At 37.4% G+C, this 23,675-nt stretch overlaps 1 protein-coding gene across 6 annotated transcripts in view; it reads right to left on the bottom strand.

Moving 5' to 3' along the window:
• Nucleotides 1-6,277, bottom strand: part of LOC147074527 (glycerol kinase 5) — a 68,676-nt gene extending 62,399 nt beyond the window's left edge. The window contains exons 1-2 of one of the 6 annotated variants that reach the window (XM_085943768.1): nucleotides 6,216-6,277; nucleotides 4,051-4,355 (exon numbers count right to left, since the gene is read on the bottom strand). In XM_085943768.1, coding sequence (XP_085799894.1) covers nucleotides 4,051-4,152 — 102 coding nt within the window. In that variant the 5' untranslated portion in view covers nucleotides 4,153-4,355; nucleotides 6,216-6,277. Of the gene's footprint in view, nucleotides 1-4,050; nucleotides 4,356-6,039 lie in introns of all 6 variants that reach the window. The other 5 variants (XM_085943769.1, XM_085943771.1, XM_085943772.1 and 2 more) reach the window with 5 other exon arrangements.
• Nucleotides 6,278-23,675: the final 17,398 nt, after the last annotated feature.

Here is a 23,675-nt window from a genome sequence, read left to right on the forward strand (position 1 = left end):
GAATAGCATGTGGCGCCCTCACTCAGCGGATAACTTATACTGGTGGATCTATATAGACCTAGTAATAAAATTGCATTAATTTATTTTTATGCTCATATTACATTTATTTGTTTTAGCAACAATTCCCGAGATTTTGGAATTAGTTGTGCATAATAAATTATCAAGTCAATGTTAAAAAAGCATGTTGTAGTGAATTATGAAATGAGTGATGTATATGAAGTTTGAAGTTTCTAAATAATAATAACGACAAATTGAAGACTACGGCGATTTAATTCTCTGTCGACTTTGTTATATTTTAAAATGTAATTATACGGTTGTTTATATAAAAAAAATATATACTCTTTTGTTATATCCAGGGAACTCAGAATCAGTGGTTATATCTATTATCAAAATTTTTGCAAACATTATTACGTGACATAATTATGGGAACTGTAGCTTTTACTGTACTTTGATTATCTTCAAATTGTAAAAAAAAATACACAATTATTTATTTTCTTTGAAATCATTTTATTTAATTGAGAAAAAGTATGTACATAAATTTATTCACTTATCGTCATTGACCTGTGAAAACCTTCGATGTGACAAAATTGTTTTTTTTCATGAAACAATTCTATAAGTACAAATTATTGTGAGTCTGTGAATGATTTGATTTATCTAAATAACGTTTTGTAAGGGGTTCTTCACCATAGAGTGTTTGGAATAGCTTCGGTGTAATGACCACATAATATTTTAGAGGTACATAGGTATTACGGTCTTATTAAAATGAGACACGTCACATGTAAGGTTTTTTAATTAAATTATATTTTAATTTTGGTGGTATATTATAGAATATTCAAGCGTATAACTAAACAATGCGATTTAACACTATAATGAATCGAAACACATAAAAAACATTTTGACAAAATTGTCACATCGGAGGTTTTAATCTACCTGCATTTTCAGTACAAATAAAATACTGATTAAATTTTAATTCCAGATTGACAATTTTTTGCTAGATTGCAATCCCTTAATGTATTTATAATTTTGTACATAGAGAAGATAACCACAGGTGTATCAATAAATTTCTTAATAAAATTGCAGAGCTCAGTGCGTCAGTTCACACAACCCAGTACCGTTTACGGTTGAATGTAAAGTATGATTACTAATTTTTTTTTTATATAGAATTATTAATAACCATGTCCTTGCTTTTTCGTACAAGGTGGTTGTTAGTAATTTTGAACAATCACAAACACCCAGGCTTTGAGAAAAACACATAAATGTCTTTGTCATGATCGGGAATCGAACTCAGAACTCTCGGGTGGAATGTCGGCGCCTTACCCACTGCACCACGAGAGCCACCTTACTAAATTACACTTGATGGCGGTTTTGGACTATTTATTATTTTCTGGACTTTTTTTCTAGAGTACGCAGTTTTTCAGTCACGGCAATAATAAAACCCTGTCAATGTCTTCATTCATTATTTGTTTAGTTTGCAATGAATATTGACAAATTAATATCTACATGGGCTGTTGAGGGATATGACTGTGTGAATATCAAATAGTGGCGAATGCGTTTAATATCGTTTTTGACATGACAAAAAAGATTACATATTTCAAAAAGATTCTAGAGTTCAAAATTGTTCAACAAATGCTTAATAATCTTGTATCCTAGACAATAATTATTATTGAGATGGGTAGTTTATATCTTCTCTACGTATTATTTCATGTTTAAATTTAATAGTAATTAAGTATGTATGTACTATGTACCCACCTACAACATTTTTTGAAGGATTATATTTTTCAATTAAAAAATAGTCGTATGAATTTCCTCGAAAACTATTAATACATACTGAGATAATATAATGATAAATATATTAATTATCAAAACACAATCCCTCGCCTAGACTTTAGCGATTGATAAATGTTTTAAAATTGACGGTGCAATTGAAATATCGCTATCGTCTAACTCAGACTTTAGCAAATAAAATTATCAGCCGTAAGATTGATTATAGACGTTAATTCGTTTTTCTTAGATTAATAGTTTCATTAATATGAATACATGATCCAGGGCTCGGATTTTGGGCGTGAAACCGGTCCGGAGTACATATATATTTATTTATCGTACTAACGTTGGACTGTATCATATTATTACTTTATTTTTTGTGTTGTGAACACTAATGAGAGATGAAATAATATGAGTGTCTTAATATTTCACTTGGCCATTGCATTCACTCATTGTGTGGGTGGTAAGCAATGAGTTTAATATGAACTCTTCAACTACAGAGGGATATTAGGCTTGTAACAAATGATTTGCTTAAAAACGCAATCGGAAGTTGCAACTACGGACTAAGATTGTTCCAAATTTAAAGTTGACATAACTTAATCAGTGTTGTTAAAATTTTTAACCGAAACACATTAGCCGATTCAATTACTACTGTACAGTAAGCTTAAAAATACAACTATCAGAATAACATGTTGTGACTTACTCACGCCACGTACTGATAGATAAGGTTTATTTTACTAGTAGAAGCTAGAAAATGATAATATTAACTAACAATTATTACTAGCTAGTAATTACCAACTAAATACTAGGTATACCTAACGTGACCATTTATTTTTTTCCTCAAATCTACTGATCTTTCTCTATCTAATCTACTGATTTTTATGATATATGACTGATTTTTATGTAATAATATGTGTATTCAAGAAAAGGCATAAGAACAGGAATGAACAAGTGAAAATAAACAATTTATGTGGTCTTATATTTTTCTGAAGTACAAAGTAGATTATTTGGTTTTGATTTCAAATATGAATGAAATTCTTGGCAGGGCTTATTAAAATTTACTTTGGTAATTAACATTGCTTTAACCGTGACTTGCAACTCTGTTTTTTTTTTAAATAAGAGAAAATACCCTTTCTACCGCTACTTTTCTATCGATTTTTTTGATTTTTCACGCTTTTTTGAAATTGTTACCGTGGGTTGGATGCTCTCTTTCTGAAAACGGGCCATTTCAGGCACAGTCCCGAAGATGTGTTTGGGGTCAACGGGATAGGCTTCCTAAAAACGGGACGGTCCCGTTCGAAACGGGACGTATGGTCACGTTAGATATACCACATATTATCAGCTTACATGGTTTTATGTTTAGTACATAATACACGTGCTAAGTTTTGTGCATTAATTTAGACTTTTTGACAATGTGTATTTATACTAGCTATAGCCCGCAGCTTCATCCACGTGAAATAGGATAGTACAAAGTAGACAGATATACATAATAAAGAAAGAAACTTATTCGATTTGGATGTTTCAATGATATCGACAACGGTTGAATGCTGGTGCGCGATCTTTTACCACTAATACATACTCGTAATGAATTGTTGCATGTGTGATATTTTCGAAAAGTTTTATCTTAACTTCGGAAATCTAGAATAACATATCAAGATGAAACTCTATTAAACTGTTACTAACAATATAATGTACTTATATGCCTACTAACTGCGTAAGTTTTGTCAATATTAATCGGGTGATGGTAATAAAATGGTAATAAAAACTGTATTTTTAATCACAGATATTCAATTTTATTAATGTGGATAGAATTTAATGTTGCTATAACAATTAATAACGGAATGATGAATTGATAAATAACATTTTTTAAAGCATGATTAATACAATCCGAACCCTATCAAAGATTCAAGCATAAAAAATAATTTACGACTTATTTGTGAATTTAATGCACACATAATATATCAATTTCCAATAGAAATTAAAATTGATTTATTGAAACTAACGATGTTTGTTAGGTACATACTTAAGTACTTTAAAAAATCATGAAATATTTTTTTATTAAATCTAACATAAAATAAATAATTTAGCACTACTATTATTTATTTATTTTACTTATAGCAACATTACTAATTTTAAACTAAGAATATTGGAATATTTTGAATGAATGTACCTAATGTTTATATTATAATTCGATGCGGCCGTGAAATGTCATTCTAGTGTTGAAAGAAAACATAACAGTGACAGTTGTAGTATGGAATATATTTGATAAAATAAATATTATTTACTCACAGTATCGCAGGCTTTCCCTACAACCTGTGCGTTTGAATTGAAGATAATACACACGACAGTTGACGTCCCGACGTCCAGAGATGCAACATATTTGACATCCATGCCGCATTGACAACGGGAAGTGGTCCGCACTAACTTCACGTTGAAGGGAACGGAGAGAATGTGGCGCCAGAATCGATCCCGGAATTTAGTTCCAGAAACGCTCACTTGACTCGCACCAAAAACACTATTTGAAAATGGAAAACTTCACTTTATTTTTTTAAATTTTTAATTATCTCAATAGAGTACTGGTATCAATGCTTTTGCTGGAAATAAACAACACGTTACATGCGATAAATTTATAACACTTTTACACGTTACTAACACAGTCGATTAAAATAACAAACGTCGTCAATGTACATGCACCTAATTCAGCTAAACTTATATCTAAAGATTCTAAAGCTTCATTATAAAGATTGTGGAAAACTTTTACCTCGATTCTTACCAAAACATTAAAATATGTATATTTTATTATTTTAATGACAGTTACATATTGGGAAACTATTTTTTTCTATCTTGGAAAACACTGATTGATCTGAATTTATGAAGATGAGATAAAGGTTTATTGAAGATGCTCTGTGACATAGGTATATTGGGGTCCCCGAAAAACAAGATTTCTTTTTTATTCGCAGAATTCAATTATTTTATTGTTTTAGCCAGTATTGATTAGATAGGTATTGTTTTTAAATTTTCAACAGTAGGTATGTCATCGCTTTGAGAATTAGTTGCAGGCACAGAAAAATCGGTTTAAAACAAAACTTGTGATAAACTAGATTCTTTGACTAACTCTTAATTATCTTGATAAATTAAACACTCAAGAAAATGGACCGCTTATTGGAACGCCGTTGGTTTATTTCTATACACTTTAACTTATATTACTAAATTATATACTTAATGGTTTCTCGTTGTTTTTATTTTTGAAGTACCAACTGTCACTCTGACGTTTAATAGTTTGTTAACGTAAGGAATTGCAAATGGCCGACAATAATAAATTCTCTGCCTAGGCAACGGAACAATTCTAAACTGTAATATTATACTGTATAATCGTCACGATTGCAGTATCATACTGTGGCGTAAAGGTAGTGCGTTCGGCTGATAACCGAACTATCGGTGGTTCGAATCCAATCGAGTGCATTTTTTTCGTGTGAAAAAATAAATTATGTGTTACATGTCACACGCCAAAAATACACACTGATTTGATTTCCCAAACGCGCCCAAAGAAATATAACTTTAAAAATTTATATTTGAAAAACCCCGAGGGTTCCTGTTCATTAACAATATAACAAATCCAGCCCTGATTGATGATGTTATTTTTTTATGATTTAAATGTATACCTATTCAATTTGAAGATGTCATAAAACAGTGAACAGAGTGAATAAAAACGTTGGTAGCTTTATTAAAATGAAGAGCTTATATTGGTCGCAGCCGTTTATTTTGGTTTTTGGGTTATACCTACTCGAATTTGAAATAATAAGAATGATAGCAAAAATTAATATAATATTAACTTAACCCATATCAACATCATGTTATACAAATATGACTTTTTAAATCTCACACACCTACACTGTTCAAATAACGTATAATATAACATATCTACCTAATATATGAAAGTTGGACAATTTGTTTTATTGCAAATTGAATTTACTCAAAACATTGGTTTTGAGTTGAGGCCATTATTTTATTATAAAATATGTTTTGAATCGACATAAATTATTAAATTACAATAATAACTATGAAATAAAAAAATATTGAATAATATCAATTAAAGTTAAAGCCTATATGATACTAAATTTAAAAAAAAAATGCAATGACGATATATTATGATTATTATATTTTTATTCTAAATCTAATTTTCCTGGTAGATAAGGATTATTATTATGTATTTCTTGTTTCATATAAATGGAGTTGATTAATAAGTAGAGTTCTAAGTTCATTAAATGATAAAAGTACATAATATGTATTATTGTTTTCTTTTCGAATCTCGATAACTCCAGTTTTGAAAAGTTCAAATAAATAAAACAATATATTTCATTAAAACACTGTAGGTACTTCACAATTGTAACACTTTTATTTTTTTGTTTGTAAATAAATTATTTTATTTGTGTTGTAGAGGGAAACTCACGAACCAAAAAATAATATTACGAAACAATGGCTGACAACCTTCTACCGCGATGGTCCGCGCTCGACTATCATTACACAGTTGCTTTTATCTTGATTGAAAATGTATTAAATTTATATTTGATTAAAGTAATATTTGATTAGGGGTTATCAGCGTTTTTTATTTTATTTAACTGTTGTTATTCATATAATTGATAGAAAAATATGTCGTTCAGTCAGAGTTGCTAACCTAGCGTTTTTCGCTCCAGATCTAGCATTTGTATAATAATTATAATACTGTATCTGTATAGGCACCAGCTAGCTTGTAAAAATCGCATCTGGCGTATGGCATTAAATCTAGTGTTTTTCTCATAAAAATGCTAGAATATTATACCAGATTTGCTTGAAAATATACATGTTGGTATTTTGTACATTATAAAAAAAATATTGTTTACGTAATATCTATTATGGTTTGCTTTAGACAGAGTTTAATTGATTTTTATAAACCAACCAATACCATATGCAATTGTGTTTTCTTAGTTTGAGGAAAACAAATAAGTATGACTGACAAAATTTAGGTTATATCTATTATTTATGTCGGATTTATATAACCTACTTCGGGACATTTAGTATTATTGTGTACATGTATATGTAGTGGTTTTTTGTAGTATTTAATAGACCCACTTGAATTGTCGAGTATCGACTTTATCGTTATTAGTAAAGCATTTTGTTGTGTGTCTATCTCACTTATGCGCCCGACCCGCCAATATGAGTCCCCCTGAACTCGGGCTCTCAGGCTAGGCGCATTTTTTTATTATGGCCACATTGTTCATTTTGATTAAAAAATAATAATATGTAGGTAATATGTACCAACAGATTCTTGCAAAAAAATCAATGTTTTAATAAATTATAAGCACATAATAATATGTAAGTATCTAATTTCAGAATTACATATAAGCATTGTTAACTGAACACGATTTGACATGCCATGCATTTTTAATATGCTCGTTAATTGTTTTATGATAGCGCCTGTACACGTGCATGAATTTATTTGCAGCGATAGTATTTTAAACTCTCGTGACAATTAACCGTGTACACGTAAAAGTGCTGACCATAGATAATAATATACGTAAACTGACCTGTCTGTAAGAATGTCTCTCCAATCTTATTCTTCAAGAGTAAGCGAGACGCGATGTTATCATTTTATGGTACTATTTGACAAGTCGTAAACATCAGTTAACTTCAAAATGAGTCTCTAGCGGTGTAGTTCGTTCTTTTGCCGGCGAGTTCGCCACTATCGTTCTACTGCGCAGGCGCAGATCGAAAAAATCCCAACTGCCGCATGATAATTCAGAAGCTTCCGAACTTTTTTGATTCATGCATGCAATCTTGCAACTTGTATGACAATACGTGTTTACACGTGTATTACTGCGATAATACGATAAAATCCATGCACGTGTAAACGGGTTATGAGATTACAATACGTATCCCTCCGACTGGAAATTATTGGCCGTCATAGCATACGAATGCAGTATGCCCACAGAACAGAATTATTTCTGGATCCCTAAGTGCTCGGCCGTAGCGGTTTGGCGGGCGCGGCGCGGCGGCGTCTTGCGAAACTCAAACGTGTAACCGTGTGTGAATTGTTCATAGACAGTGTCTTTTTTGGGGCATAATACACACGGTTATACGTTTGAGTTTCGCAAGACGCCGCCGCGTCGCGCCCGCCAAGCCACTATGGCTGAGCACTGAGTATATCCGTCGCGAACCAGAAGTGGGAAGAGGATATTGTATCAGAAGAAGTTGAGAGAAGAAGACGCTCGAATTTTCCTATAGGTACCGACCTACTCAATAATATTTTGCGGCACACCGGTTGGTAAACTCTGACCGACAGTGAGTATATACATTTATTTTTATGTTTCTTTGATGCAAATTTCAATGGCGATACGCAAATTCAATTTAGTTAAATAAATTAAATCTTTTTTCCGCATATTTAACGAAACAGTGTAAACACTGAGAACATACATGTAAATAACAAGCTTGTCCTGACAATACAAATTTTATTATCAATGAAATTTTTGGTTGTTCATTTGTTTTTATTTTTGATAATAATTCTGGATTTTCCTCGTTTGGCATTTCAGCATTTAGCATACCCTTTAGCATTAATTAGTTGCCAAACATCAATAACGGATACCTACCTAACTAAAATATAATATATTATTATGAAATTCAATTTCATGGATCGATATTCGATAGTATTTTAGTGTGTTGTGGCGTGACTTCGAAAAGAGACCCATAGATGGCGCTGCCCATTGACTGGACGCCGCAAGCGCCATGTAGACGGATTAGGATTTAACTCTATGTTAACTCCGTAATTTTCTCTCACAGTCTTTCATTCTTTAAGCACTACGGTGCATGGTTGTAGCATCAGTCCCGTGCGGCTTCGTCTCGGGACGGATGAGCACTTAACATCTCTTCTTTCAGACACGTTTATAGCGTCATGGAAGGCGGCCGTGCACATCCACGGTTGTACATACATTACATACATGACGGATGATTGTGGGATCCTAGGTAGTCTTACAGCCAGTCAGCTTAGTCTGATTAGCTCTGACCCTTTTGATCATACAAGTCCTGTATTTTGAAACTAAGCACCTTACACTATCGAGACTCATTTATGGTGATACGTGTGGTTTCTAGTTGTCAAATGTGATACCTACCTGAACTGAACTAATCTTTTGGAAAATTTATCTGGTTATTTGGTCGAGCGAGTCATTTTATCTTGTTTTCGTGTACCGTTTGTAGAATTCTCTGTTATTGTTGACTAATCTCTGTGAACTCTGAATAAATACTAAAACCAAAAGTGATTCTATGTTATAAATTTTTAAAAGAAGTACTATAATAATTGATAATAATATAATTTGTAAGAAAGTGACGTTAATACTTTTCCAGTCAAACATATTCTAACCAATTAAATATGTACTAAATACTAATTAAGCTGACGTTTAATCAGTTTGTGACAGGCTATTCTGAAGATAGGCTAAGCAGCTCTCATCAGTACGGAGCCGTCAAAATTGTACTTACAATATCTACTAAAAACATTGTCAATTTTCAATTAATACCGTCCGACTACTTCGAATAATATTTAAATTAAAGATTTTGGTTAAGTAGTGTAATTTATAATTATCAACGTTTGGGAGGTGATTCCAATTCAACCGTACTACCACAGTCCAATTCAATTCAAACCTTGTTTTCTTCCGTCGATTTCCTTCATAATACCCGCCGTTCCTTGCCCCCCTTGTTCAGCCATCGACATTGAGTAGGATACTTGAACCACTCTTCACATTAGCATCCCGACGGATCTATTTTCCATTTACTACCCACGTCTCTGGCATACGCCGGTCATAGTCTGCCCCAGCACTAGCAGTTTTCTTTATGAATGTACAGTGCATGCGAAACAACTTATACCACAGCTTCACTAAATATACAATTTTATTATAATAATTATTAGTCGCAAAATTTATCTCTCAAAACTGGCGATCAGGCCGGCTTCTCTCATGGTACATTCTCAAGACTACGTTTGTACTCTGTCACTACGAATGTATTGATCCAGATATGAATCTTTGTTTTTCTGTGAACATTTGTTTGCGGATTTGCAATAATGATATTTATCGTTGGTAGAGTGAATTATTTGTCATTTTCATCCATATATTTACCAAATAATAAAAAATTACTTATCCTAAATTGTTCACTAAACATCAGTGCAGTGTTCCCAGATCGCGATTTTTTTTAAATAAGAGCAACCGAAAATATTGAATTGGAAATTTTATCTTGCATTGACCAAATTATGAAGAGAATCATAATTACGATAAAAAAATAATGTTATATTGTTAAAACAATCTCCTGTAGTACAAATACCTACTCTTTTTATTATCTATAAAAAATGTATTTTGATTATTTTGAATTTTGTCTGCTTTTTATAATGTATGTAGGTACCTATGTTGAAAATTCACTTACCTGAAGGAGAAGTTTTATTATTTTTATACTAACTTGGATTTCTTGAACAGGAGCTGCGATCCGGTACATTTCGAGCGCTGCTTTCAGATACAAAACATTCCATACCTATCCATTCCGCTTTCACAATACTGTGATAACTACGAACCAAAGCCTAATGCATTTTATATGGAATGCGTGAAAGACATTTCAAAACGCATTAAATATATTCAATGCCATGCTGCTGAATTGATTTGAATCTTGCCAAACATAAAAAACAGCAGTATTTATATTTTGTGTAATAAAATAATTTACCGACATTATGCAAGTTAATGTATTGGTGCTGTGCTTTTGCTGTGAAAAGGGCTTGTGACACATTGGCCATCGTTAACGTGTTATTTATTGATCAACCAACCAATCAAAAAAATATCTGTTACTCAGAGCAAGAATGCCATTATAATTTATTATTTTATTATTAATTTATTATTAATAAAAAATTGAAAGCAATAAACTTAGTACTTACCTATATCCACTACCGAGGTGGGGGTTTCTATTCCTTTAGACTCTTTAGAGAAAACCTTTCTTCCCCTACCATGAGTTCTTTCGACCAAAAATATCCGTACTTACAGAATTCAGGTGATGAGCTTTTTTATGCAAAGTGAATTTTTCATGGTTATAGGTACACATAATATTGATATTTTAGAATAAAATATGTACTTATTTAGTTATATGTGGGAACTATTTCTTAGTCAGAAATACAATCAGGTGTGCTACCCAACAAAAACTCGAGAAACACCAAATTCCGTTTTTCCAATTGTTCACAGAAATTCTCTTTGATGAATTCTTTCCCTCGTATTCGCATCCCTAGCTTCGTGCGCCCGAATAATATCTAACCTCTAACTTACACTATACATACTGTTCTAGAATCAAACGGACTAGAGGTGGTGTATTTCAATTTTTTTGTAGGAATTCAAATGTTGTTTTAAACCTCGCTAAACCACTAAGTACCTACATCAGCGATATCCAAACTGGGAGGCGCGGAGTGTTGCAAAGGGAGGCGCGAAAACTTTAACACAATTATTAATGTAGCCACAAGTTTGTAGTTTTCAAATGCATAGTTTATAAAACGGCCGCTAGTTATAAAATACACAAACAAACAGTACTATAAAAGATTGTTTTCAAACCTGTCTGAAAGTATGGAGACTAATTTTATAATACCTCACTTCTATACTATTGTGAAGCACGCTGGCTATCTCGTGAAAAAATGAAATAAATGGGTCAAATCATAATTTTGAAATTTGAGGCAAATTTGTTTAGGAACGATAATTTTGTTGTTAAACTTGTCTATTTGGTTGAAATAAAAAAAACAAAAGAGTGAATAAATCAATGCAAGGACCACTAATGCATTCACTGATTTAAAAAGACAAAGTGAAGGTATTCATAAAAAAATTGGAGCTTTGGAAATCAAAATTACAAAAAAAAAAAAAAAGTACGCCATGTCTTCACTTTTAAATGATTTCTACGCCAGATATATTGAAGCAAACAAAAATCTATTTCCTGAGTTTTTGGTTTGGTTTTTCACATTATTTTAGTAATTACGTTAAAGTGCCCACCACCACCCGTCATATATGCACAACCGTGGATATGCACGGCCGCTTTCTATGACGCTTTAAACGTGTCTGAAAGAAGTGATTTTAAGTGCTCATTCCGTCCCGAGACGGAGCCGCACGGGACTGATGCTGCAACCATGCACCGTAGTGCTGAAAGAAGAAAGTTAAGAAAGAAAATGTTTGTTTTTGGACTGGCTCTGCTGTCCGCTGACGTTAAGCGCTTTGTGTACCCGCATACTGAGTGTCACGAATTGAAATGGATGAGTCTACAGAAGAGTCGGGACTATCCCGCTCCCCATACGACGCTGCAAATTTCTCAAATGCCGCAAAGTTGGCCTCGGTTGCTACCAGATCTCCATGACCAATTGGGCCCGTGTGAGGACGGACCCTGGCAAACAGCTCCGCTCGTTCGAATTCCATAAGCGGGCAATCCCAGAGGATGTGTTCAACATCTTGGTGGTCATGCCCGCAGGTACAACCCGGCCCATCTACTATCAAGCCAAACTCGTGGAGTCTGGCGGCGAAGTTGCCATGGCCGGTGAGGAACTGGCTAATCCAGTGCGAAGGTTGGAGTCTTCTAGTTTGGTGCCTGCAGAATACGTCTGGAAAAAAACGGTAAGTGTGCCGCCCCTTGGGGGAGGCGGTCCACCTCGCCTGCCATGCCGCAAATGCGGTCTTGTACACAATGTCACTTACAGTCTTCCTGTAAGGAACGTCCTCGGATCTCTGCGGTGGTGTCAGATGGACACCGGCGAGTATTGTGCTGATCCCCCTCAAGAGGAGGGTGATCGATCCTCTGACTTGGACGTGCAGATCGAGGGGTAGCACCCCCGCGAGTACGGCAAGCGCGTCAGTAGAAGTTGTGCGGTAGGCTTTGGTAAGCGAGATCAGCGCAAGTCGCTGCCCGCTTAATAGTGCGCGTCTCACGAGAGTTAAGGAGTTTACTCGAGAATGCCAAATGCTGGAGGCGTAACCGGCAATTCCCATGAAAATTGCGCCGTATGCAACCTTAAGGGCTCTAGGCTTAAGTCCCCAATTGCTGCCCGCCATTCGGGCCATTCTCTGATAGGCCGAATTGGCCTTAGAGACGGCCGTCTTGGCGTGGTGAACGAAAGACAGCTTGTCATCAAGAATTACTCCCAGATACGTAACCCTTTCGGAGAAACGCACTGAGGTCTGGCCAAAACGAACCGTGGGCGGCCGTCGAGTTATGTTGACCCGAGAACTACCCCTGAGGAGGACAGCTTCCGTTTTGCTCGGGGCAAAGGTCAGCTTGTTCAGCAACCCCCAATTAAGGATTCTGCCCAAGGCGTCCGTGGCTGCACGCTCAAGTACCGGTCGGCTGGTCGCCCCAACAAGCAGGAGCAAGTCGTCGGCGTACGCAACGAGCGAGCAGCCCGGAGGCAGTGGCAGGGACAGAACGTCGTCAAACAGAATGTTCCACAGAAGGGGTCCCAGGACGGAGCCCTGGGGACACCCCATGGTGGTCCTCCTGTGAATCAGGCTGGGGCCGGAGTCGTAGGTTATCTCCCTATTGCTGAAGTAGCTTTGAACTAAGGCAAAGAGGTCCCCGGGGATCTGTTTCAGCCTAAGCTTTGCCAGAACCAAGGGCCACCACGCAGTATCAAACGCGCCCGCTATGTCGAGAAAAATCCCGGCAACGAGGTCCTTGCCAGAGCTCTCCACAGAATCGATCACAAAGCGAATCGCATCCTCGGTGGACTTTCCGGGTCTAAACCCAAATTGTCTTTGCGAGATTGGACAGTTTTCCGACAGGTGGGACTCAATCCTGCTGTTTATCAATCTTTCCAATATCTTCCCGAAGACGGGAAGGAGCGTAATCGGTCTATACGCTTTCGGGTCACAAGGAGGGCGACTGCCGGCTTTGGGGATCACCGTGAGATGACCCTTTTTCCAGCAGTCGGGGAATATGCCACTACTCATGCATTCTTTGTAGAGTTGCGTGATCTCGTGTGAGGTAAGAGACCACGCCCTTCTCGCTAGCGCGTTATCTATGCAGTCAAGCCCCGGGGCTTTGCCAATCGGGAGGCTGGCAAACAGGATTCCTAGCTCGGACATGGTAGTGGCTGCGGATCGCGGAGTGTTTAAGGGGAGCAGCGCATAGACGCGAAGCTGCTGAAATCGGTCGTTGTCAATGTCGAGCGACTCGTTGTCCTGCGGGATAAGAGCATCCAACAGGACTGTGGCGGACTCTTCAGAGCTATTGGTGAACGATCCGTCGGGGCGCCGTACCGCCGACATGACTTTTCCGGGCCGTAAGCCCAGCTTCATCACGCGGAAGGGGGGGCCCCACGGATCATTGCCACCCATTTCAGTGACGAACTCTCTCCAGTGCACCTTCTTAGCCTTACTGATTGCCTTTTTGAACTTGAGTCTAGTGGTCCTGTAGGTGACCGCAAGCGGATGGTCCGCGTGCAGCGGCCCCTCCAGCGATCTTCGCGCTGCTTGTAAGGCCCTTCTGGCCCTCCTCATCGTGTCTCTCAGTCTTGTCAGTCTCGGCTTCCACCAGGGTGCGAGGTTCGGCGGTCTCGGGGTCGTCCTTCCGATAGTGCCCTCCGCTTTTTCAATAATGAGATTCGTGAGGTCCTCAGCCGCAGCGTGCATGTCCTTTGGCGGAGGGCGTGAGGCCATCCTGTCCAGACCCTCAGCAAACTCGCGGTCAAAACGTACCCAGTCGGTTCCCTTGGTCCTGAAACGCCTCGGCAGTGACTCGCTCACAAGTGGAGCGAGAGACGCGTGGCCCCTCTCGGTCCTGTAGGCGAACGTGATCAGACGGTGGTCGCTTGCTGACGCTTCCAAATGGACAGTCCAGTTCACGACGCGTCCGGCAGAACCATTGGATATCAAAGTGACATCAATGTGAGATTCCCCATTGTTGGTAGAGAATGTGGCTGGACCATTAGAGTTATTCAGCACCGTCAGGTCGTGAGTATTTTAGTAATTGTAAAAAGTCGCCTGCGGCGCTACTTTACTTCAAGGTTATTAAATATTTTAAATATCTGGTTGAAAGATCCAGGCTTTGGGGCCCGCTTAAGGATGTGGGACCCGTGATAGAATCCATTTGTGAATGAACGATGATGAATTTGGAGTGACTACCATTGAAATTGATTGTGCTAATAAACAAGCACACTCGTCGCATGAAAAACAAATTAATTTTAAAATGAATAGATATAATATAAGTAGTAAAAACTTGTTTATTTATATTTTTCATTTTTGTATTAGTACCTAGGTACATTGTTGACTATTTAAAAAGGTGTCTGTATTATTTAATGTCTATATTTAGGTATTTGGTGGTCAACGGCTGGTCGGCCCCAAGTGGACACATTGACGCCAGTAGATGTGTTCATAGCAAAAGTTGGGAAATGCCAAACTGCCAGCAAGTCCCATCTGCTGGCCTCCCCGCGGCGACCTCCGGGCAATGCAGCGTAAGCTGTAGCTAACAGCAGGGGGCAAAGGGCGAGTGACCGGCGCCATAAAACTGGCCTTCTGGCTAAGGGAAGGAAATCCCCGACAGAAAAACCTGGTCGAGCCGACCTTCAGGGCCCTCGTGGCTCAGGCCTCGGGAGCGCTGGGCTAATCACCTTGCCTCCTTAAACGAAACAGATTAACAAAACACCTACACAGCAGCCTCGGATGACAACCGGCTCTGTAAAATGACTACCTTGCATGGAAATGGACAATGAAACGGGTAGAGTAATCCTCTCTAACAACTCGAGTATGCGCATTGAGACATATAATGTTCGCACCCTGCGTACCCCCGAAAAGGACCTGCACGCCACACGCATCATGCATACCTACGGTGTGGACATCCTAGGGCTGAGCGAAGTGCGCTGGAAAGGAGCCGGGAGAAAGTTGATTGAGGGTTACTCTATTGTCTACTCAGGTCAGGAGCAATACCATCGCCAGGGAGTGGCAGTATTGATATCAAAGAGAGCGGCCCGTTGCCTCTTGAAATGGGAACCAATCTTGGAGAGACTGATACGTGCCTCCTTCAAGACGCCTGGTAGCTCCTTGACCGTCTTTCAGTGCTACGCCCCCACTGAGGATGCCGACGCGCAGATAAAGGATGCTTTTTACGATTCTCTCCACGCGGCAGTCTCCGCCATCTCCCGAAGAGACCGCGTGATTGTAATGGGGGATTATAATGCGAGAGTAGGAGCAGACCCGGTGCTTGGCCCCTACAGTGATGGGACGACACGGCCTCGGTGACACCAACGATAATGGTGAGCGGCTCGTAGAATTCGCCACTCTGAATGAGCTCGCAATCGGAGGCACTGTTTTTCCCCACAAAGACATTCACAAATATACGTGGACGTCTCCTGATGGACGCACGAGGAGGCAGATTGACCACTTCTTGTACAGCTTGAAGCACCGAAAGGAACTTCTCGACATGCGTACTTACAGAGGCGCCGATATCCATAGTGATCATGAGTTACTCATTGGAAACATCCGAGTAAAACTCAGTCGCCAGGCGAGGCCTCCAAAACGCGAACGAATTATTGACGTTGAAAAGCTCCGACGCCGAAGAATTCGGATCGACTTCGAAACTGCTGTACGAGATAGTGTAAATCGTATCTACGAGCGGCACAAATCTGAACCCGACCTCATAGACGCGTACTGGAGCCTCATAAAGAGTGCGATTGTGTCGTCGGCTCGTACCGTCCTTGGTACCAGAAGGAGTGAGCAGCCAAAGTGGATGTCTGACGAAACGTGGGTTGAAATTGGTGAACGAGCCAGGCTGAAAGCCCTGAGAGACGAGGAGACAGACCCCGACCGAACCGAGGACTGCCGGACTGACTACCAGACCCAAGACAGGGTAGTCAAACGATCCGCGCGGTTGGACAAGCGCAATTTTATGAACTGGCAAATTGAAGCGGCAGAGGAGGCAGCAAGCAGAAATGACACCAGGAAACTCTTCCGAATCACCCGTGAAGTCTGCGGCAGGCGACCACTGACTCCCGGAGCCATTCGTGGTCCCAGTGGAGCAATAGAGTCTGACGCACAATGCGTCAAGAAGATTTGGAAGAATCATTTCTGTGGAGTGCTGAACCGCCCACCCCCTTTGGATCCCTTTGATATATCTGCGGAAGCTTTACATTTAGACATTCCCCGAGCGACCGACATTTCCGATTGCCCGCCCAGGCACACCGAGATAAAATCGGCTGTGAAACAAGAACGGAAAGGCACCGGGGGGAGACGGGATCTATCCTGAATTCCTCAAGTACAGCTTGAGCGCAATCCTGCACCCTATGTTTCATCTGATGACAAAGGTGTGGGAAGAAGAGCGCTGCCCAAGGGACTGGGTGAACGGTGAAATCATCACACTTCTTAAAAAAGGTGACCCTCTAAGCCGCGACAATAAATTACCGAGGCATTACGCTACTCAGTGTTCCTTAACCACTGGGGAATGCCATAAGAAATGGTGTATTTCAAAAAAACACTACCTTATTCTTAGGTCAATAATTATTATAAAGCAAAGGATGTTTATCACACTTGAATGGTCAAAGACATAGCTTATAATGAGTATCTTTAAAATTATCTTCAAATGTGTTACTATTGCCCATTTTTTGAATAATAAAATGCCTAATTCTTGTCAAATTTGGGATCACAGAGATTATCAATATAATTTTTTATCGTAAATATTTCACTATAATAATGTCGATATAAATTATACTGATGGTTTTATAAATGCTTTTAAAAATTAATAAATGTAAAAAATCTTAACACCACTGCACATTTATGTACTGAAATATGACTATATTCTAAAACATCAGAGCGAGAGGTTTAAAAGAATACTATTTTATGTAATAAAAATACTTTATGCAGTCATCAAATGTCTAAAATAAATATAAAGGATAATAAGGCTTCAAAATTATATAAACAGATTATCTACAACGTTTAAGGTATTCCAGGATCATGCTTTGAAAATAGAACAAAAGCACCATTTTGACCTACGCTGCGACTCGCTGTCATATCGCCTCTTCTCTTCTAGAAGGGGATCCGTCGATCAGGTCCTCACTCCTATTCTGTTAAATAACTTTACAATTTTACCTAGCTCTTCCGTCGTCAATTCGTCGACATTCTCATAGATATCCGCAATTCGCAGCTGTACTCTGTGAAGTTCATATTTAGAGCACTGTAGTGCTATATGTATGTACAATGTCCTCTAACATGACATTCATCGCAGAGTTGCGATTCGCTTCTTCCCATGAGGACATCAAATCTGTTGCCCACTGTGTGCCCTGTTCTTAGCCTCAGTATTAACTTAAGCTCATGAGTTGCTGCGGCAAGATGTTGTAAAGCACTTTTGGAGTTAATATGACAGCGGATTGCGCCGAGAAATCATCGCTTAAAGTGTATTTAATTGCTTCGTTTATCGCGATGAGCTGCACCGTCATTATTGGTATTGCTGGGTTTAGCTTCCAGCTCTTGTTTATACTTACTTCTGGTATCACAAGAGCTGCTCCTGCTCTATTCTCATCTTTGGACCTATCTGCATAAAGGTGGATCCATCCTGCGTACCTCTCTATCAGCATTTTTCGACGAGCATTATTTGCTTTATCGGATACTATGCTCCGTGTTGGTTTGTCTATTCCTTTGACATCTAGTTTGATAACAGAGCTGAGGTCGTAGGTACCAACTGGCCTCTTCAGCGAATACATACCTAGGCATTTTGTATTTAATACCTCCCAACTTTCTGTGGCTTTACGGATTCCTACCAGTAGTGGGAGCTTTCGTTTCTCAAAGTATGTATTGCTTTCAACGAGCTCGTATAGGAGTTTTACCTTTGCCAATATGGGGTTATCTATTATAGATTTCCACTTCATCCATGTCTTGGTAGCTAGTGCCCATCTCCTGACATTCAGTGGAGGTACGCTGAGTTCCGCTTGTAGCACGTGAATGGGTGTTGTCCTGATAAATCCTCCACATATTTTTAATGCTTTGGAGTCACAGTCACCTTACATTTAGCATATTATTATCAAAATGGTTACAAGATGTAAATACTTATTGGGAAAACCTTTTCTAGAACTAGACCCAGGTTCCCGCGGACCCGGTTGGTAATAACTGACTACGTATTAATAAGTTAAATTTAATATTGGGTTTTCTGCCAATCTTAAAATCAATTAGCTTTTATTATAACAGGGAGATAATTATATATAATGTTTTTATATCGATATTGCAGACTAGCAAAAACAGTGGGTACGCTGTATAGCATTAGTTTTTCATTCTGTGATTAAGACGTCATATTATCTTTGCCCCATTAGTGATTTTTTTTTTTACTAAATCATATATTTTTTATAATTGTTGGTCGAGACCTTGGTAAAATCGTGTACCTAATTATTTAAAATATCGTCGTTTTAATATGTAAATTTTTAAAGCGGTCAGATGCAACAATCATCAGATCCTTTTTTTATCATTCATCAAAAATCCTCCATTTTTTGTACGTTTTCAAAAATAATACGAACAATTTTAATGGCACCTTAGTTATGTATGTAGGTAGGTACTTAGATTTTAGACCTTGGCGTTATTAAAAAAGGCAACACGATAATAATTACTCACATATTTTTGATAGTTATTGTGAAAAAATATAGTAATTATTTATGTGTATGCATATTAGCTAAATTTACATAGCAAATGCAATGAATAATGATTAGTTATTATGAATGTTCATGAGTCGTGAAGTTATCCAGAACACAGCGAAAACGAACCAAAAGGATAAATTATAACGAAGTAAGTACCGCGACGGAATAAACATAATATTCATTTTTTCTTTGTGTGCAGTATTTCCTACTGTGGGGCAGATGTCACACTATGTTTTATAAACGACAAGAATATAGAGTACCTAATAATATCAAGGAGTGCAAGAGGTTAACGAGACAAGTCACGCAATTAAAATCACCAGTGTCGTATCAACGTTTTGATAAATTTACAAAACTGCCAAAGCCTGAACAAAAACTATCAATAAGTGAGAAAGCTTTCTGCACGCGTATAATCTCCGCAATATGCGTTAGAGGAATGTAGAAAACATATAAATGAAAGAATTAGGTTTTAGGACGTTAAGCCTGTAAATATTAGGATGCTGTTAGGGCAAACACTGCAAGTACGGTTGCTGAAATAAATACCTAGATATATAGTTTCTGTGTAAAATAAAAAGTGTGGTAAATATTTTTTATTAATTTACTAGAAAATGTGGTTGCGTTTAAATGTGATAGCCGTAGGGAGAAGCAAGATGGTATGACGTTTCATAAGTAAGAGGTTATGTGCGTCATACATACGCAAAGAAAACGGCCACATATAGCTGGACAATATCCTGTCTCTTTAGTATTATTGCTCTAAGAATAATACTCTTTTATAACTTATGTGATCATGAAAAAATGACATTTTATATCTGCGTATTTCCTAAAATCTACAATTTATTTGGGGTTCGCTTACAAAGATAATCCAATTTCTTCATGTTCGACCTTCACAAGGTACCGACACTGATTCTATCACGCTGGGTGAACATTTAAATAAATTATTAATTATTCTCTGATCATAATCGTACCTACCTATTAATCCAATGAGCAATGATTACACCTATTGACCAGCATTGATGGTCCGTAAAACATTTCCTTGTGGTCCGCGAATGTAAAAAGGTTAAGAAACCTTGGTATAATACCTATAGTAAAATAAAATGTCCGTTTACTGGCGGCTATTCCGGTCCGGATTAAAAATAATTAATTGGATATCTGGATTCTGGACTAGAGTCGATAGTTACAGTTTTATGGATTTTGGAGAATGTTTTATTTATGCAATTAAATTTTGGGGCTTCGCCTCTGTAATTCCCCGAAAAATATTCAATTTTACAAAATACGTTGATGTGAATAGATGACATGTGATTAATATTTAACTGTGGAATAATGTAGGTACTGAGAGTGTGTTATGTATTCTTCCCAGATCCAGTGAAATGCAAATTTATTATTTCTTCAAAGTATTAGAAATTTTGACGCCTTCTGAACACTCCGAGCCGTGGCTGACAGGGCTCAAGCCTGGGGGACCGGGCTTAGGTAGGGCCCGGTGTGGTCGGTCGATCAGTTAAGTGAGATAAAGATAAGATTTGCGTCAATAGTAAAAAAAGTCGTCTGCGACACTATTTTACTTCAACATTTTAAACTATTTGGCTGTATGATGGGATTTGATGTGATATAATTATAATAAATTGATAATTCACAATATGTATATCAAATTTTATAATTATTTTAAAGTGTTTGCTCACGAATAAAACTATTTTTGAAATATTATATGCCTATGTCTGCATGATTCAAGTGATTTTATTTAAATATAAGTACATAAAACCACTAAAAATATACGGTATGGCCTTAATTTTACGTTGTGAAACCCTGAGATTCCGTTTAATACTATTTAGGGAATACTACTGTAGAACATCACACTAGCCTTAACCTTAGCGATAGGTAGGGGGGCCGCCAAGCGTCCTGGCCTGGGGGCCCGCTTTAGAATGTGGGGGCCATGCTCCGGGCCGTCGCCTGGTCCGCCCTATCTACGGCAGCTGGCCCTGTGTATAAATGATAATAATATCATTTAAATAAGTACTTTTCATGTTTAATGACATGTTAATGTGTCATTAAATTTCTTTTTTTATTAAACTTTTTGTAACCGATAGAATGTATGTTTCAATCCGTCATTCGCATTTGGTACATTTCCGTAGCCACGTTTTTCTCTGATTTCAACAAAAACGAAACGAAAGTATCAATGTGATAGCGATGTGTATTATAATAATATGTACATTGTACTACATGCCTACCCACAAGGAAGTAGTGCCATCATTCGGATTTCCGATTGCCGCTATTTTTAGATCGCAGCTAGGCAGAGGCGAATTTAACCAGTCGTAATGTATATTATCTATGGTCGTAATTACGAGGCCATACTTGCAGCACCGATTGAGCCCCCCCCCCCTAATATAGTCATATTATATATTATTTAAATGTTAAAAGGATCGAAAAGTGTCAAAGGTGATCCCACGAGTTTGATGAACAAAGTGCCGAAACTGTTTTGGTCTTCAACGAAGCTCTTATTGTGGTAATAATTAGATTCATTTGCGAAAATTCGCGTTCACATTCACTTGAAGAAATGGTAATAGAATTCAATGTAAAGATATATTAAAACGCGATAGTTTTTTAGGATACCTATTTCTTTTCATATGAGAAGATTCAGGAAAATTAACTTGTACCTATTATGTAAGCGCGAACATAGTTTGTATGTATGTGATGTTATTTTTCGGGCTCATGGAGCCCTGGGCTTTGAGCCCATGGTAAATCGGGCACTGCATTCTCTTTTTATTAAAATATTGTGAAGAAATAATATACCTACAATGGCTGTGAAGAAACGTGTCCATGTCTGATTAGCGGACTTTGTACAGGAAAAATCTAATACCCACCAATTTTCTTTTGGTAGGTACCTAGGTAAATTAACGTCAAATTATTTTTTTATAAATACAATTTATGTAAATTTGAGTCGATCATTTACCTGAGTCACCATTCACTTAAATACAATATACCCACATTATTTAATTGAATGTACTAGGATCCAAAATAATGTTTGGGGCCTTGGATGGAATGAATCATTTTTTGATTAGGTAGGTAAGTACATAAATAAGAAACTATTGCGAGGTGAGAGAATTCTGGTCAAAGTTCAAAATTTTTAATGTGTTTTTTTAACTGTCAGAATCATTGCATGGAAAGAAATTTATCAATTAAGTACCTATAGATTCAGATACAATAGAAAATTCGAAAAGGATTTTGTAAATGAATTCACCGTATTACTTAATAAATCAACGCAATCATTGAGGACATCGATTATGATTACCTTGTATAACTAAAAATGGTAGAGAGATGAACGCCTATTATAGTTCAAAGCAGTGGTGGGCCACAATTTTTAAATATGTACCTACTTACAGTGGCGCACCCAGGGGGGGGGACAAGTGGCCCTGGCACCCCCCAAACATGAAAAATATCAGAATGATTTTAAACATTGAAATTGAAACCCAATAAACTATACCTTTGGGCTTAGACAAATAAAAACACGGCAAAAAAATGATTTGTAATTCTCCAGCACCCTATTTAGAAAAAATTCTTAGATTTTAATTTCTAACACAAAAATTTCGTAACACTAATATTGGGTTTTTTAGAAACCCAATCCCTAACGGAACCGTCAAAAAATTCTCGGTGTCCACCCGAATTCCGGAGTGGTCTGTAGGTCATGGCTGGAGAAGGCTAATGTCGGGTTGACCAGATAAGTGAGATAAACACACATCATAAATTAGCTTTAATAGTAAAAAAGTCGCTATTATACTTCATGGCCATGAACATTTTCAATTATATAATTGTGCAATATATTTTTTGATTATTATGTATCGATACTCGATAGCTCCATTATTAAAGTAGATGTATTAAAAATCGCCAATAATTCACTGTTGGTATAAGTACCCTTAATTTAAACTAAAACACAATTTGAAAAACGTTAATGTAGTGTTTCACACTGCCATTAATCTTAGCGGTAGGTAGGGGGGGCGCCAAATATCCTAGCCTGAGGGCCCGTTTCAGAATGTGGGGACCATGGTGTAGGTACACCGAGTGCAATAGACAAAAGACTGATAAACAAGAAATTAGGCTGTGAAGAAAAAGAGCCTATGGGACTAATCTACATTCTTCTCCTTGGGCTCCCCCCAATATTAAATCCTGAGTACGCCACTGCCTACTTAACCTATGTTTAAAAATTATTTTTGGACAATACTAATAGATATGTCAAATTTAATAAACTATTTTTTCTATTCAACGAATAAGACACAAGATTATAGAATGTATCATTCTA

This window comes from Rhyacophila brunnea, unplaced genomic scaffold (assembly GCF_057557595.1).
Source record: "Rhyacophila brunnea isolate RB1 unplaced genomic scaffold, BYU_Rbru_1.0 scaffold_16, whole genome shotgun sequence".
Lineage (NCBI taxonomy): Eukaryota > Metazoa > Arthropoda > Insecta > Trichoptera > Rhyacophilidae > Rhyacophila > Rhyacophila brunnea.